General features: G+C 50.8%; 1 protein-coding gene across 2 annotated transcripts in view; it reads right to left on the reverse strand.

Moving 5' to 3' along the window:
• Positions 1–17,757, reverse strand: part of SPTBN2 (spectrin beta, non-erythrocytic 2) — a 680,775-nt gene that overhangs the window by 33,851 nt on the left and 629,167 nt on the right. For both annotated transcript variants that reach the window (XM_078660840.1, XM_078660841.1), the window contains one exon: positions 16,285–16,458. In XM_078660840.1, coding sequence (XP_078516966.1) covers positions 16,285–16,458 — 174 coding nt within the window. The remainder of the gene's footprint in view (positions 1–16,284; positions 16,459–17,757) is intronic.

Genomic DNA, 17,757 nt, shown 5'->3' on the forward strand with positions numbered 1-17,757 from the left:
ATCGCCCGCAGCTCCAACATGTTGATATGGAGCCGGGACTCCGCCGGAGACCAGATGCCTCTGATCTCTGCCTCTCCCAAGTGGCCTCCCCAGCCCTGGAGGGACGCGTCCGTCACAACTACGTGCTCCGGTTGGGGAAGGGAGAGGGATCTGCCTCTGACCCAATCGCGGTCCGTAAGCCACCACTGCAACTGTCTCGCAGTGCCCTCCGAGAACAGGACATGGTCGGACAGGTTGCCCTGATGCTGGGCCCACTGAAACTTCAGGTCCCACTGCAGAGCCCGCATCCGCCACCTGGCGTGATGCACCAGAAGGATGCAGGAGGCCATCAGCCCCAGAAGCCGCAGCGTCAACCTGACCGAAACCCGGGACAACGGCTGAAAGATGGGAATCAGAGCCTGAATATCCCGGACCCGCCGTTCCGGAGGATAAACCCGAAACTGCGCCGAGTCGAGAACCGCTCCGATGAAAAGGAGCTTTTGAGAGGGACACAGGTGTGATTTCGGCACATTGATGGAAAACCCCAGCTCGTGCAGGAGGTCTGCCGTCATCTGAAGGTGGTGGACGACTGTTTGGGGCGAGCCCGCCTTCAACAACCAGTCGTCGAGGTAGGGGAAGACTGAAACCCCTAACCGGCGCAGATGAGCTGCGACCACCGCCATCACTTTCGTGAACACCCGTGGGGCGCTGGTAAGGCCGAATGGGAGCACGATAAACTGAAAGTGCTCGTGGCCTACCGTGAACCGCAGGTAACGCCGGTGGGCCGGCAGGACGGGGATGTGAAAATACGCATCCTGCAAGTCCAACGCTACCATCCAGTCTTGTGGGTCTAGAGCAGCCAAGACCTGAGCCAAAGTCAACATCTTGAACTTCTCCTTCCGGAGGAAGCCGTTGACGTTCCGTAGGTCCAAGATAGGACGTAGGCCCCCTTTGTCCTTCTTGGGCACCAGAAAGTAGTGGGAGTAGCAACCACACCCTACTTCTGGCCCAGGAACGCGCCCGATGGCCCCCTTGGCCAAGAGGGCGGTAACTTTCTCCTGCAGAAGTGTCAAGTGGTCCCCCGACACACGGTGGTTCTGCGGTGGCATGGCTGGAGGAGTGGACTCGAAGGGGAGGGAGTAGCCCCTTCGGACGAGCTGCAGCACCCACCTGTCCGATGTAATCGTGCACCAGCGGGAGTGGTGATGGCGAACCCTGCCACCCACTGGCGTCACATGGGCCCGAAAGCTCGGACTAGGAAGATTTGGAGGCTGCTGCGGGGGGAGGTGTGGACTGACCTCGCCGCTGCCCTCTACCGCCACCACGGCGGAATCCACGGCCGCCACCGCGCTGGGGAGCGTTCTGCGGCGCGTGGCTGGCAGCACGCGTGGGACCGCCCCTTCCCTGGCCACGAAAGGGGCGAAACGAACCCGGTTGCTGGCGCTGGGTCGAAAGACCCAAGGACTTGGCCGTGACCCTGGAGTCCTTGAAGCGCTCAAGCGCGTTGTCCGCCTTGTCACCGAACAGGCGACTGCCATCGAAAGGCATGTCCATGAGGGCATTCTGGACATCCGGCGAGAAGTTGGCGGATCTCAGCCAAGCATGGCGACGAATCGCCACCGTCGTGGACATAGCCCGTCCCAGCGAGTCGGTCGTGTCAAGACCACACCTTATCGAATACCTCGCCGCGTCCCGGCCTTCAACCAAGGCCTGGTTGAGCTTGTCCCGCACCTCCTGCGGGCATTGCGGCAGACACTCCGCGACCGTGTCCCACAGAGAGTGGGTGTAGCGGCCCAAGAGGCATGCGGTATTGCAAGAACGCAGTCCAGCACTCAAAGACGAAAAGACCTTCTTGCCAAATTGGTCATATCGCTTCGATTCCCGATCGGGCGGAGCCGACGGGAATGCGGACTGGGAAGTGGAGGCCTGGATCACCAGACTCTCCGGGGAGGGATGGGTGGAAAGGAAGGCAGGGTCGTCCGAACACGGACGGTGACGCCTGGCAACGTTCCGGTCAACCGGTGCACCGGAAGCGGGCCTGGACCAGGTGCCCAAAAGGACATCCGTCAGGGCCTCATTAAACGGCAGCAGAGGCTCCTGTGGGCATGACTGCGGTTTAAATACTTCGGTGAGGATGTTAGGTTTCACCTTAGCGACGGGGAGCTCAAGGCTCAAGGCCTTGGCAGCCCTCATCAGGACCACCGAATAGGCAGCCCCCGCCTCCGACGCCACAGGGGAAGGCGAGACAAACCCAGGGTTGGGCGACTCGTCCAGACCACTGGCATCACCTAAGTCACCTACCCAGTCCACGTCATACTGGCAGGCTCGTGACAAAGGGTCCTCAGACCCCTCCCAACCCTCTCCATAATCGTCCTCATCACCATAGTTCGAGTCGACGATATAAACCGGCTCCTCGGAGCCAATGGGCCCCAACGGCGCCGGACTCGGCGTCGGACGACGCCGGTCCGACTCCGCGTCAGAAGTCAGAGAGGGAACGGGGGTGGCGCCGCGCGGCGCCGGCGCCGGGGACCCGACGCCGGCCGGAACCGACGGCGGAGTCACGGCGCCGCGCGGAGGCGGCACCACGGGTTGTCCCAATGGAATCGGCGCCGGAGAGGCCGGTGGACCAGCCGGCGACGACCCTGAAGGGCCCCAGCGGCGCCGGGGCCGGAGCCGCCGGCGGCGCCGGGGCCGGAGCACTCGGCGGCGTCGGGGCAGGTGCACCCGAACCGCTCGGGCTCCCAGACGGGACCGACGGGCCCGCAGGCGCCGTAGGCCCCGCCGGAGGAGACATCGCCCTCATAGCCATGAGGAACTCCTCAATCTCCTCGCGCGACGCGCCTTCCCCAGGGACCGACGGGTATGGGGCAGACGGCGTCGGCGACCCACGCGGGGCCGCGGGGCCACCCGAACCCCCGGCCGCATCACGCGGGCGTCGGGGGGAGTCGGGGGTACGATGACGACGCCCCGACCTCTTGTGTCGCTTACCTGATGAACCGGAGGAATGGTGGCGACTCCCGGAGCGCTCATGGCGGCTCCGCGATCGCTCCCTCGACCGCTCCCTCGACCTCCGACCGGACCGGGACCGCTCTCGACGCGGGGCCGACACTCGGAGCTCGAGCAGCTTGCGGGACCGCTCCCGTCTAGCTTTACCTGTCAAGGCCCGGCAGTCGACGCAGGACTCCACGTCGTGGTCCGCGCCCAGACACCGGAGGCAGAGTCGATGGTGGTCGGTGACCGACATCATTCGGTCGCACCCGTCGCAACTCTTAAACCCGGGCATCCTACCGGCACCTTGAAGAAAGAGTTAAGTTAACAAAAACTTGGTCAAAAGACCGGAGTACTGCTCTTCGGATCTGCGCTAACTGGCGCGGAAAAAAGAAGAACTGACGTCAGCGCGCGGAGGCGGCGTCTATATACTCCAGCGACGTCATCACGGCGCACGACGCCGCGGAGCCGCAGGGGACGCCTGCAGACGATGCCTACCGACGCGCAGGGGTACTGCTACGCAAAAGTTTCCGGATCCAGACTGACGCCTGGGGATATTCTAAGGTAAGGAATCTAATACTAACCTGTTTCTTTCAGATATGTTGTGTTTACTTAAGACCCTTGTCTTGATTAGAGGTGGGTATGGGGTGCAATGGCTTCGACATCATAGTCAGAGCTCGTCTATGATGTGGCCTGTAATCCCACAATGCCCCTGTGCATGTTCAGTATGTTAGACTATTTTTTCCCGCCGTTGGGTACGGAGGTGCATCGCTCGAGCTACCGTTTTTGTTGAAGATGGTTACACAACACTTTCAGTGATTCAAATAATGATGTAGTTAAGTGAGTTTACAGCTTTCATTCACAGAATTGGCCTCTGCAGAGTAAAGGAAGATGTTTTGAATTCAAAGAAAGCATCTCCTGACAATATCAGAGAAAACAAGAGCAGATACATATTTGCTACTCAAAAGAAGATATTGGCTACATTTTGGCAATTTGGCACTCAGGAAGTGCCATGTGTTTCACAGAAGGAGAAAATCAACAGCAAATTCCCCATTTGTAACTACCATTCTGATAATCTGCAAAGTCGTCGAATGTTAAAAGCAGTGTCTAGAAGACATTTGTGACTCAATGCAAATTGATGTGGTCTAGAATCTAATCTCCAGAGTTGGTCAAAGGTAATCCCAGCTCCCTCGCTTCTTGAAAGTGAGCTCGTCTTCCTGCATCAATTTTCTTGACAGCCAGAATTATTGCCTACACATCAGACAACTGTCAGCGTGTGCTATAGAAGAAGTTGTATTAGTTCATAGTGCAGCGATGCTAAGCTCCTGACTCCCCCTTTCTGAGGCTCTCTGTCTTCCAGCTCTACGCGAGAAATAAGTCTCCCAAACTGTCGAATGTATGAGTGATTGTAGGAAGGTTGATCCCTGACTATGGTTGCCCCCAACTTTTTGCCTGGTGTTTTGCTGGTTTTCTGACTTAGTTGACCTGAGGCCCTGCTGTTCAGGACCTCAGGCCCACTGCTCTCTCTGTAAAATGGATTCCATGTACCTTAGGTACATATCTAAATTGGATACTGAGTCACCTTATCAGTCCCTGTACTGTGTACCTTAGGTACCCAGGGCCTAGGTGTACCCAGGGCCTACCAGGGGCTGCAGCATGTATTATGCCACCCCTGGATGGCCATCCAAATCTGACACAACTGGCTGCCCGACAGCTGGGGCAAGGTGGTGTACTCACCCTTTGCTTTAGATATAGTATACCTATATCTAACCCTAAAATGGACACACAGATCTCCTATCAGTCACTCCTATGGCAGGCCTTAACAATCCTGAAGGCAGAGTGCTTGGAATCATGTGAGATGGTGCTCTAGCATGAGCTGAGCCTGTCTGCGGCTTTCGGGATCCATCCCTTAGCCGTTTCCATGATATCGCATACCATATACTCCTAAGTGCATTATAATCTTCGCGGTTATGTGCCAACTCTGGTATCGCTTTATCAAAACATGTCGAGTAAGGTGTCATACGAATTGGAATACTAACCCCTCGCCAATTCTGGCGACGGGGTTAGCATTCCACCCTTCTAGAGGGACACGACATGCCTGTAACCTATAACCCGGTTAAAAGTCAGACAGAGCCTTAGCATCCACAAAATGGATGCTGCCACCGAGACACAAGTCTGCCCTCCTGCTGCTGGGAGTCCTCCCAGAGCAGGAGATAAGGACAAAGGGTTTCCTGCCAGGGGCGGTGCCAGCACCGTCCCAGACAGGGTTTTGTGTATTGTAGGTAGGCAGGGCTTTAGAGGAAGGTGACTGCAAGTAGCACCCCGGTGCTCACTATGCATAGGCCGGCTTGAACCAGTTCCAGGGTCATTCCAGACCCTGTGCTGGGGAAAAGCCCGCCAAGGAAGTGGGTGTAACCACCCCCCTCCTAGTCCCACCCATAGGGCAGGACTTAGTCGCGTGCCAGCCCCTTTTTACAGGATAAAGGTAGAGACTGGCCCCCTTCCAAATCAGATCATCTTTGAATCCTGAAACTACTTTCTGCGAAAGGAACTCAAGACTTCTTCCTAAGATTTCTCCCTTGTGACTAAGGAGTAGTCACCCTGCACCCGCAGGCACCATCTAAGAACACTGCGGTCTGCTGCAAGTCCTTCCTCCGGAATCCGACTGCCCAGCTCGACGAGAACCGGCTTCCCTGGCACCTCTGACCTCTACCCACCTCTACAGCACAGCTGAGAACCGTGGGTGCGACGAGACCTCGAGTATTCCACTGGTGAGTGCTTTGGGGTCCGAGAAGCCCCGACTCTGAACAGCTCCAGCTCCGAAGTGCAGCCCCCCAGCATCTCCACGATCTGCGTGGGGCCCTTCTGCTTTCCGCTGCTCACCGCGTTGTTTGGCTACTAGCCCGTTGGCTTGTGGCCTTCCTGACGACGCCCGACGACATTTCTGCTGCTGGTCTGGTTGCTCCAGACTGGCCCTTGCTCCCTTCCAGAAGAGGAGCACCCCGGACCCTCCTGGTCCACTCAAGACGCCATTTTGAGTCCACCGCGTGGGCTTGAATTAGCCAAGGCTTGTTGCCCAATCCTGGGTAACTTCGACGCCAACGACTTCATCCTCCGTGGGACAGCTCGCACCTCCATCCTGGTCGCCGACAACGCCTCCTGGTCCGAGAGACTGCAGAGCCCAGCAGCGCCCACTCACCTGACTGCGGTGACTTCGCCCGGTGCCATCCTGGTGCCCACTTAATCACTGGCTAGTGATTCAAGAACTTGGTCCCCTCTGCTTTCAGGTTTTCTTCTTCCTTGATCCAGGCTTGGATCCATCGGACTTTCCTTCACTGGTCGCCTGCCAGCAACTTCTTCCTTCCAGGCTCCCGGTCCGGCAACGAGATCCCCGACGTCTTTTCAGGCCTATGCAGCTGCAGCCCCTGGGCTAGGTAACTTCGGCACTCCGGTGTCCCAGCATAGCCTCACTATCCAAGGGTCAGGATCCACTGTCGTTTTCTTCCTACCAGGTCGGGTTCGCCCGTGAACACTAACTTTGCCTTTCCTAGCCTCCATAGACTTTGTCCCGCATCCCGCGTGAGAGTGCACACTCTGCACCCGAGTCCCCTAGGTCTCCTAGAAGTAATCTAACGATTCCCTAGTCAAGTCCTAGCGATTCCAAAGCCTATTAGAACTGTTACTTACCTGCTAGTAATTCGCATTCCACTTTTAGTGTATATGGTTCTTCGTGCCCCTCGGGCATTTGTGTAACGTGCTAACTTAAAAGTATTTTCGTAAGAGTTTTGTTGTGTGCTTAGCACCCTGTCCTCATAAAGAGTACAGGGTTGTTGTGATCCTAATAAATACATTGTTTATTTTCATAACACTTGTGTGGTGTCCTTTCACTGGGTGTTCAAGGGGTAATGTGATGGTAAAACAGCTGGCTTAACACGCCCTCTAGAGTCTTAGCCTTAGACTGCTCGTATCCATGCTACTAGGATAGCTGGTCTATAAGGTTGACTTACAACCAATCATCAATAAGGGTTGTTTGGACTGATATATAGTGATCACTAGAATAGTGAGCACTGCACATCAGGCCAACTTCTCACATTGGTGAGCAGCGGTTGGGATTTGAGCTTGCTGTTGTTTTACCACACATGCCCTAAGAATATCTTGTGAAAGACCACATAAGTACTAAAGGTACATATAACTTAGCTTAGAATACTCTGAGTTCTACTGAACCAGCTGTTGTAGCTCCTAGGGCCTAGCACACCCTAAACTACAACTCTAGCAAGGGATCAGTAGGCAAACATATAGTGTAGGTAAGTGCACCACTTACACCTCACTAGAAAAGCATGTCGACTCAGGGGGACTCTACTGAGACTCCCCTGGTCAGTGTTGACCCTCCACAGGTCACTTCAAGATATGCAGCTCTCAATTTTCAGGAGATGAGGCAACTCTGTGTCTCCAGGAAACTGAAGCAGGGGTCTAACCCCACCCTTCCCTTTCTGATAGGTCTCTTAGAGACATATGATGCCAGAAAGCTCTCTCAGTTACATGAGAGCATGCCAGCCTTAGAGGGAACCTCTGGGGATCCAGACCTCCCCAACACTGATTCAGCAGTTGAGGAGGAGGATGAGGAGGTACTCTCTGGGGATGAGGTAGACAAAGGTCTTGAGGTAGTCAGAAGGCTAACTAGGACCAACTTAGACTTACTTGGGCTAGGATCTGGGGGCCCCCCAGTACTAACCCGAAGTGGGCCTAACCTTGGAGTTAGGAGAGATAGATCTCTTTCTAGGGACTCCAATAGATCTCTGCACTCTAATGCCTCTTCTCAGGGGAGAAGGAATCCTCCACAGAGGAGATTTACTTCCCCTCAGAGAAAGGAGCATGAAGCTAGGATGAGACAAGCTGAACTGAGGATTGAAAGGGAAGAAATTGCCCTGGCCAAAGAGAAGCTTGCCCTGGCAAGAGAGCAGCAGATGAGTGGGCTAGCTCCCACTGGTGGCAGCAATCTCCCAAGAGATAGAGAGAAGGGTTTAGATACTAAACACCTGACTAAAATAGTGCCCCCCTTTAAGCAAGGGGATGACATCCAGAAATGGATGGCTGCTCTGGAGAGGGCCTGCACAGTGCAGTGCATTCCCCAGAGTCAGTGGGCAGCTATACTGTGGCTCTCCTTTGATGGTAAAGGTAGAGATAAGCTCCTCACTACAAGAGTGGAGGATGCTAACAATTACCAGGTCCTGAAAAATGCACTGGTTGATGGGTTTGGTTTAACCACTGAGCAGTACAGGTTGCTGTTCAGAGACACCCAGAAAACTCAGTCTCAGGACTGGTCAGACTTTGTTGATTGTGCCACTAAGGCTTTGGAAGGCTGGCTACTGGGTAGTAAGGTTACTGATTTCAAGGGATTGTATAATCTAATTATGAGAGAGCAAGTCTTAAATAATTGTCAGAACCAGTTATTACACCAGCACCTGGTAGACTCTGATCTGACCTCTCCACAAGAATTGGGTAAGAGGGCAGACAAATGGGTCAGAACCAGGATTAGGCCCAAGAACCAAGGTGGTGACCAGAAAAAGGAATCAACCAAGCCTCAAGAGAAGGGTGGGAATAAATCTACAGATCAAACCACATCAGGGCCCCAAAAATCCTCTGAGGGGGGTGGGTCCCAGAATCCTTCCAACAACCAGAAGAAACCTTATTGTTATCCCTGTAAACAGGTGGGTCATTTAAAAACTGACAGCAGTTGCCCCAAGAATAACAATAAGGAAAACATACCCCCAAGTAACATTCCCAAACCTCCTGTTACTACTAGTAGTAATCCCCCAGGTGGTGGGAGTGCCCCCAAGAATTTGGGTGCATTTACTTTGGGAGTTCCTGGGGACTCTGGCCTAACCAGGTCCCCAAACTTAGATACTCTTGTCTGTGAGACTGGCATGGGGTTTGCCAACTTCACAACTTGTCCCAACACTTTGGGCAAGTACAGACAGGAGCCCCTCATCAATGGTATAAAAGTTGAGGCCTATAGAGATACAGGGGCTAGCATCACTATGGTGACTGAGAGTCTAGTCCCCTCAAGGCAACTTTTACCTGGTGCCACATACCAGGTGACCAATATTGATGGAGTACAGAGAGATCATCCCATGGCAGTGGTCAATCTCAGCTGGGGAGGTGTCACTGGCCACAAGAGAGTGGCAGTGTCACCAAACTTGCCTGTAGATTGCCTACTGGGGAATGATTTAGAGCTCTCAGCCTGGGCTGAAGTAGAGCAAGAAACCCATTCTAGAATGGTAAACATCCATGGTAAGGTTAGTAGGGCAGTGGTAGCCACAGCCCCAGTCCAAGATATCCTCCCTGAACAGGTCAGGAGGGTTGTGCCAGTCACAACCCAATCTCAGACAACTTCCTTCCCAGAACAGGTTGTCAAGGCTGTCATGGTAACAGCCCACACCCAAACTGAGCCCCCTCCTGAAAAGGTTGGGAGAGTTGTGATGGCCACAGCTCAAACTCAGACAGATGATAGTGTTGTGAAGCCTGAAACTATGGATCACTCCACTCAGACAGAGAGTATTGAGGAGGAAGAGAAATCTCCCTCCCACCAGACTTTAGGAAAGGATCAGCCTCCTCAGGGAACTGATCTGACCCCTTGTGAAGAAACTGCCACAGAGGTAGTCAGGCCTAGCCTGGCAGAACCCCTGATGTCAGTGGACCCTTCCACGGTGGGACCCAGTCTGGAGCAGGTAACCTGCCCCTCTCTACCCTGCCTCAGTCAGCCCAGGGCTGTAGAGGTCAGGGAGGCCAGTGTTGGACCCCAAGGGGCCCCCTGTCCAAAAGAATTTCCCAATCAGCAGATTAAGGGCACTGAAGCTAGTAGACCTAGCCAAGTGAAAATAAGACACACTCCTGAGGGATCCCCCTTAAAATTAGTTAGGGACCTCCCACAGATGGACACTGTTGGGCACAGCCAAACTTGGGACCTGAGGGCCCCAGACCTGAACTGTCCCTCCAGTAAGCCAAACAGAGGGACCCAACCTCCAGCTGTAGGTAGCCAGAGGTTGACCCTGAGAGCCCAAAACAACTCAGTCTTGGAAAGAAAGGCCTATATGGTGGAAAATGATTGGAGGAAGCTGAGCCCAAAATTAGTGGAGCCTCACTTCAGTACTCCATTTCAGCACCAGCCTTTTTCTTTGACAAAACACACCACAGGTAGAGATTCCCTATGGTGGAGACCCTCAGACACCCTTAGGGTGAGGGATTGCTTAGTGGACCATGACATAGGGGGTAACCATGCCAGTGCTGGTACTTCCTTAAATGGCCACTTAGGCAATATAGGCTTACCTGGACAAGGATAGCCTTATCTCCTTTCGTTTGGGGGGGGGTTATGTAGGAAGGTTGATCCCTGACTATGGTTGCCCCCAACTTTTTGCCTGGTGTTTTGCTGGTTTTCTGACTTAGTTGACCTGAGGCCCTGCTGTTCAGGACCTCAGGCCCACTGCTCTCTCTGTAAAATGGATTCCATGTACCTTAGGTACATATCTAAATTGGATACTGAGTCACCTTATCAGTCCCTGTACTGTGTACCTTAGGTACCCAGGGCCTAGGTGTACCCAGGGCCTACCAGGGGCTGCAGCATGTATTATGCCACCCCTGGATGGCCATCCAAATCTGACACAACTGGCTGCCCGACAGCTGGGGCAAGGTGGTGTACTCACCCTTTGCTTTAGATATAGTATACCTATATCTAACCCTAAAATGGACACACAGATCTCCTATCAGTCACTCCTATGGCAGGCCTTAACAATCCTGAAGGCAGAGTGCTTGGAATCATGTGAGATGGTGCTCTAGCATGAGCTGAGCCTGTCTGCGGCTTTCGGGATCCATCCCTTAGCCGTTTCCATGATATCGCATACCATATACTCCTAAGTGCATTATAATCTTCGCGGTTATGTGCCAACTCTGGTATCGCTTTATCAAAACATGTCGAGTAAGGTGTCATACGAATTGGAATACTAACCCCTCGCCAATTCTGGCGACGGGGTTAGCATTCCACCCTTCTAGAGGGACACGACATGCCTGTAACCTATAACCCGGTTAAAAGTCAGACAGAGCCTTAGCATCCACAAAATGGATGCTGCCACCGAGACACAAGTCTGCCCTCCTGCTGCTGGGAGTCCTCCCAGAGCAGGAGATAAGGACAAAGGGTTTCCTGCCAGGGGCGGTGCCAGCACCGTCCCAGACAGGGTTTTGTGTATTGTAGGTAGGCAGGGCTTTAGAGGAAGGTGACTGCAAGTAGCACCCCGGTGCTCACTATGCATAGGCCGGCTTGAACCAGTTCCAGGGTCATTCCAGACCCTGTGCTGGGGAAAAGCCCGCCAAGGAAGTGGGTGTAACCACCCCCCTCCTAGTCCCACCCATAGGGCAGGACTTAGTCGCGTGCCAGCCCCTTTTTACAGGATAAAGGTAGAGACTGGCCCCCTTCCAAATCAGATCATCTTTGAATCCTGAAACTACTTTCTGCGAAAGGAACTCAAGACTTCTTCCTAAGATTTCTCCCTTGTGACTAAGGAGTAGTCACCCTGCACCCGCAGGCACCATCTAAGAACACTGCGGTCTGCTGCAAGTCCTTCCTCCGGAATCCGACTGCCCAGCTCGACGAGAACCGGCTTCCCTGGCACCTCTGACCTCTACCCACCTCTACAGCACAGCTGAGAACCGTGGGTGCGACGAGACCTCGAGGGACCGGCCATCGCCAAGACTGCACGACTTCTGCACAGCAAGCCCGCCGAGTATTCCACTGGTGAGTGCTTTGGGGTCCGAGAAGCCCCGACTCTGAACAGCTCCAGCTCCGAAGTGCAGCCCCCCAGCATCTCCACGATCTGCGTGGGGCCCTTCTGCTTTCCGCTGCTCACCGCGTTGTTTGGCTACTAGCCCGTTGGCTTGTGGCCTTCCTGACGACGCCCGACGACATTTCTGCTGCTGGTCTGGTTGCTCCAGACTGGCCCTTGCTCCCTTCCAGAAGAGGAGCACCCCGGACCCTCCTGGTCCACTCAAGACGCCATTTTGAGTCCACCGCGTGGGCTTGAATTAGCCAAGGCTTGTTGCCCAATCCTGGGTAACTTCGACGCCAACGACTTCATCCTCCGTGGGACAGCTCGCACCTCCATCCTGGTCGCCGACAACGCCTCCTGGTCCGAGAGACTGCAGAGCCCAGCAGCGCCCACTCACCTGACTGCGGTGACTTCGCCCGGTGCCATCCTGGTGCCCACTTAATCACTGGCTAGTGATTCAAGAACTTGGTCCCCTCTGCTTTCAGGTTTTCTTCTTCCTTGATCCAGGCTTGGATCCATCGAACTTTCCTTCACTGGTCGCCTGCCAGCAACTTCTTCCTTCCAGGCTCCCGGTCCGGCAACGAGATCCCCGACGTCTTTTCAGGCCTATGCAGCTGCAGCCCCTGGGCTAGGTAACTTCGGCACTCCGGTGTCCCAGCATAGCCTCACTATCCAAGGGTCAGGATCCACTGTCGTTTTCTTCCTACCAGGTCGGGTTCGCCCGTGAACACTAACTTTGCCTTTCCTAGCCTCCATAGACTTTGTCCCGCATCCCGCGTGAGAGTGCACACTCTGCACCCGAGTCCCCTAGGTCTCCTAGAAGTAATCTAACGATTCCCTAGTCAAGTCCTAGCGATTCCAAAGCCTATTAGAACTGTTACTTACCTGCTAGTAATTCGCATTCCACTTTTAGTGTATATGGTTCTTCGTGCCCCTCGGGCATTTGTGTAACGTGCTAACTTAAAAGTATTTTCGTAAGAGTTTTGTTGTGTGCTTAGCACCCTGTCCTCATAAAGAGTACAGGGTTGTTGTGATCCTAATAAATACATTGTTTATTTTCATAACACTTGTGTGGTGTCCTTTCACTGGGTGTTCAAGGGGTAATGTGATGGTAAAACAGCTGGCTTAACACGCCCTCTAGAGTCTTAGCCTTAGACTGCTCGTATCCATGCTACTAGGATAGCTGGTCTATAAGGTTGACTTACAACCAATCATCAATAAGGGTTGTTTGGACTGATATATAGTGATCACTAGAATAGTGAGCACTGCACATCAGGCCAACTTCTCACAGTGATGTCTAAAAATATGAAAAGGCTTTTACAATTTGAGCCTTCTTCTAAAACACACAACATAGTAAAAATATGAATGTCTGTTGACAACAAGACAAACATCTCAATTCACTTTCTGCAGCATCACCTTTTGCTAACGCTTCATCATTAACTGTTGGATCGCATCAAAATGTTTCAAGTTGAATGTATTTTGCAAGCAGGGACACCTGCGAGAGAGGATAGTCGGACAGACATGCTTCCATGGATGAGTCTCAAAAGTCTATCAATTAGAGATCCACGTTTACATTTCTTTTTTTTAAAGGGCCCATTTGGATTGTTGGACCAGCATTATCCATAGATGTGATTTGCTGTACCAGAGTGGTGCTGGTCATGTCTATCCCACAGGCAGCTCATGTGAAGATAGTAAATAGGAGTGGGGGAAACTGAATCCAAGAAAGATTCATTGTGAAACCCCATTTTGTTAACTGAAAAACACAGAATGTGAAGGGGAAAGTTATGGTTGAAGTGTATCACGATCAGATTGAAATTAGCCAATGACCTATACTGCAGACACCATTTTAAGTCTGTTTTTTTCTTGATAATGTGTATGGTCTGAGGAATTGGGTATACCACAGCATACTCTGGTAAGAATCGTGCATGCTACCCTTCCTCTTCACCATGGAGACGGGGAATGGAAATTGCTTGTGAATCTCCAATGGATTCCACCTGCAAAACAATTGTCAGAGGCAAGTAACTGGTCACTGTTTCATCCTGAAACTGTTTGTGGTTCAAGTGTTGTACATCAGCCGTGCAGCAGCACTTCTCCCCATATGGAGAGGGATGATAAGTGGGAAAGAAAGGATATGGATTTTGTAACATTGCCTGCTAAACTGCAGCTTTCTGCTTAGGCTGAACATTGACAAAGTAATATCCAGTTAAAGTATGAGCTTAAAAACATGGCTGTCCTGCATTTTCCACATCAAGACTTTGCTAATCGAAGCTAAAGACTGTTATTTATTATATATAGGATATCTTGTTTTCCCAGAAGTGTTTTTCGAGCTACAGAATAACATAAGTGAGTAAACTCCATCCACAATCCAGCTTTCTTTTCTAGGCTATAGGATTGATCTTGTTTTGTTAAGCAAGTGACACGGAGAGTTGATGTGACTCTTAATCCCTTTGTCCTAGCAATGTAAAGCACAGAATCTTCCTAACCGCTAGTGCATGGAGAACTTTTCCATCTGCTGATTATGGATGGTGGAAAAATGAAATTAAGTCAAGAGTTTGATTGACAGAATGCGGATACTGCTTTCGGGATAATCCTCAGATGGGTCCTCAAAACCTCTCTGCCCTCATTTATCAGCAAAAAAGGCTGCTGCACAGTGAGAGCTTGAAGTCCACTAACTCTACATAATGAGGTAATTGTCATTACCAATACAACTTCTGCACTGGCTGAAATGGAGGTGCCTTTAATCTAGTTAACACTGCACAAATTCCATGCTGGCGAGTGTCGTTGTGCAATAACTTTCCTACACCTCTCAAAAATGTCCATTGCGGGTATCATGCAAATTGAAGTTGCCTTCCTCTTGGAATATGCTCTTTGGGCTCCAAAATTCCCCACAATATATGCATAATTTAAGTGAATGGTGAGTTCATTTAACATCTAAACCTGTATGTCCAGTGGAGTGGGTGGATTTTTCCTCCTTGTACAGATCAGGACAAAAACCTTCTACTTTGTTGAGTAATTACATTCCCGTCTCCCGTATATTCTACATACATCTTGATGGATTTTTCAAATTCCAAAACTATGGCTTCAGGAGCAATGCTGCCAAGTTCAGTTACTGAGGGACTGAAAAGGTGACTTAACAATCAAAGTCAAGAGACAGTATTGTGTTGCCAATATTCAGTGTCGTTTTGAGACATTCACCAAGCTTCAAAAACATATCTGTCTGGCCCATGTCAGTAATAATGACACATGTTGTGCGAGTATCTGCACCTTTTGATCACCTGTGTTATGAGTGGCACTGGGGACAGCACAAGCAACTGTCTTGTACCAGCTGATTGACAGCATATTGCCCATCCAGCGTACCTGCAGCTAAATGTATGCTAACTCTGAACATTTTCTGCTTTCAATTGTTGAAAGTTCGTTTAATCCATAAAAATGATGTGCAGAACATCTGGATTTATCTCCCATTTTTTAATGATTTCTAGTTTATGTTTTCCCTTTTCTTTACTGTTCAATTTGTTACTTATAATTCAAAGCAGCTGGCGGAAAAACACTCTAAACATGCTCTGCACCAAGTAGGCAATTTGAGCTTCTGGTATCAGTCATCCTGAGCCATTTCGAGCACCCTACTTTTGTACCAAAATTAATTTTTGGGGTAAAAAGATGATATTCTTAACCAAGCACCATATTTCAGGATTATGGAAAGAAAATCATTCTGAGAGAGGCTTGCACATAAAAATCTGCAAATACCTTGCCTGGACCTAGTATGAGAATATATTCTTGTGCGGCCGTCCTTGTTTAATAAACATGTGTTCCCCTACATGTCACAGAAGTTTGCACTTACACTAACCATGGGGGTTTTTTGGATCCGATTCCAATTGTTTTTTAAGTCGGTGGAAGAGTTATAGCCCTGCAGGAGTCTGGATGGATGGATGAAACCAGTTGCAGCTCGGGTTGAAGGTTCAAGGGGTGGATTTGCATGGTGCACTTGTCTGCAGATTAGAAACACGTCGGCTAACCTGATGGCCTCACACAATCTAATGCTGCCCCTTTTCGTGTCACTCACACAGCTCTGAGCTAAAATGCACCGAGTGTACACCCTGGCCGAAGCCCATCACCAAGCCTTATTGACCAACTTGAGGATTTTTGTGCAGTGTAATGCTCTGGGGCTTGCACCAAATAAACAAAAGACTAGGAAAATGGTAGCTCCTCAGTGATTCTGTAAAACAGCCTACTCCTCCAAGAGTAGGCTAGGGTTTTCAATACTTGAAAGGAACCCAAACCACCTGCCTTAATTACTTGCTGAAGGATTCTTACAATGGCGATCTGGTCGTGCAAAAGAGACAGATTATGGTGACTGATATTATTTGGCTCAGAATCTGATTAATTTGACAAAAACACACACACTCTGTGAAAGACAAACAAGAAAGACAACATCAAGAGTGGTTCAATTATTTGACCAAGACATGGAGAGCCCCCCAGTTATTTCTCAAGGAGGTCTCCTCACCCAAGCTTGAAGACATTTTTCCGCTTCTTATAGTCGTGGGCTACTGTGCACGTTGCCCCGACCAGGCTGATTGGTACCTCTCCATGGTAAGGAATGCCTGCACTGGCGCTTTTTGCATCTTTGTAGAACCCCAGGCTGTTTTTACGCAAAATGCAGTGGACGTTCTGCCAAGACCTGCAAGGACATAAAAATGGCATTGGTAAACAGCAGTTGTGGGTGCATGGTTTAGGATATATTCTTATCACTCCTTTAAAAGAATAATAATAAACATGGCCTCTAACGCACACAGAGACAGAATCTTGCATGGACTGTGGATTTATGCCTGTGAGTTAATATATTGTGTACTCACTCTCCTTTCACTTAACACATAATCAATGTAAAAGACCTGCATTTACAGAAAAAGCACTGCTTACCGTATACCTTTGTCTCAGTAATTCAACCAAGACTGTCCTAAAGTAACACTTCTGCGTAGGACTGTTTAGCAGGGTGGAGAGGAACAAAGTGAACACGGGGAGTCAAAATAATGGCTTTTAATATTAGACGCTTTCTCCAATGGTTTCTTCAAAATGTTTCACTATATTGCACAAACTTCACATGCAGTTGAGATGACACTGAGTAGGTGTCCAATAAAATGGTGAACAGAGGTTAGTTTCTGTTTCATAAAACTAAAAGCTAGAGGGTCCCAGGTGCACAACCTCAAGCTACACAATTGATTTTGGAGACCAATGACATTCCAGATTTACTTAGCAGATCTGCATTGCGCCTGATGATGTTGAGTTGTTTGTGCGACTTCACATCTTTGTTAGAGGGGTTTGCTAGTAGACCTCATTTCTGGCAATGACAGAAGGCTTGAGGTTCAGCAGATGGCAATGCTTCAGATGTGTACATACTGTGGAGGGTAAGGAACAGGAGACCATAAGAAGTGCAACAAGTGAGTGGTTGAGAGTCAGCGAGTGCTAGAGAGGTCAGGCAATTTCACGCATAGAGCAAGGCCTGTCTGCCTCCAGTTGAGAAGAGAGTTGCGAGCACTAAATACGACCAGCGTCTCAACACAGTAAGTAGTATGCAACTCTTATCTGACCACCGATGTTAGTAGGGTTCGAGAAGTGCAGACATGGAGGTTGAGAGACCACGGTTTCCGGTCTCTTTTCCCCTTTGTGATCTAGCTTGCCAAGTATATACAAGAGGAAGTGCTGACAGTCTAAAGGGTACAGTTGTTGTCAGACAAAGGGGGTGTTGGTGGCTCCTGGTTTCCAAACACCTACATTGCCAAGAGCCTCGGGCATCGAACCAGTGAATGTGTTAGTTTTCTGACCTCACATGTAGAGCTGCTCAAGTAGGGCTGACAGAAGGGTGCTTTAGGAAACAGATCAGATAGGGGATACTAAGCAATCAGGAAAACAAGATCTAGCTGTTAGGGTGTGCAACTGCTCTGGTGTGATCAACAAAGAATGCTCAAAGTATACGCTTCAG

Source organism: Lissotriton helveticus, chromosome 9 (genome assembly GCF_964261635.1).
Source record: "Lissotriton helveticus chromosome 9, aLisHel1.1, whole genome shotgun sequence".
Taxonomy (NCBI): Eukaryota; Metazoa; Chordata; class Amphibia; order Caudata; family Salamandridae; genus Lissotriton; species Lissotriton helveticus.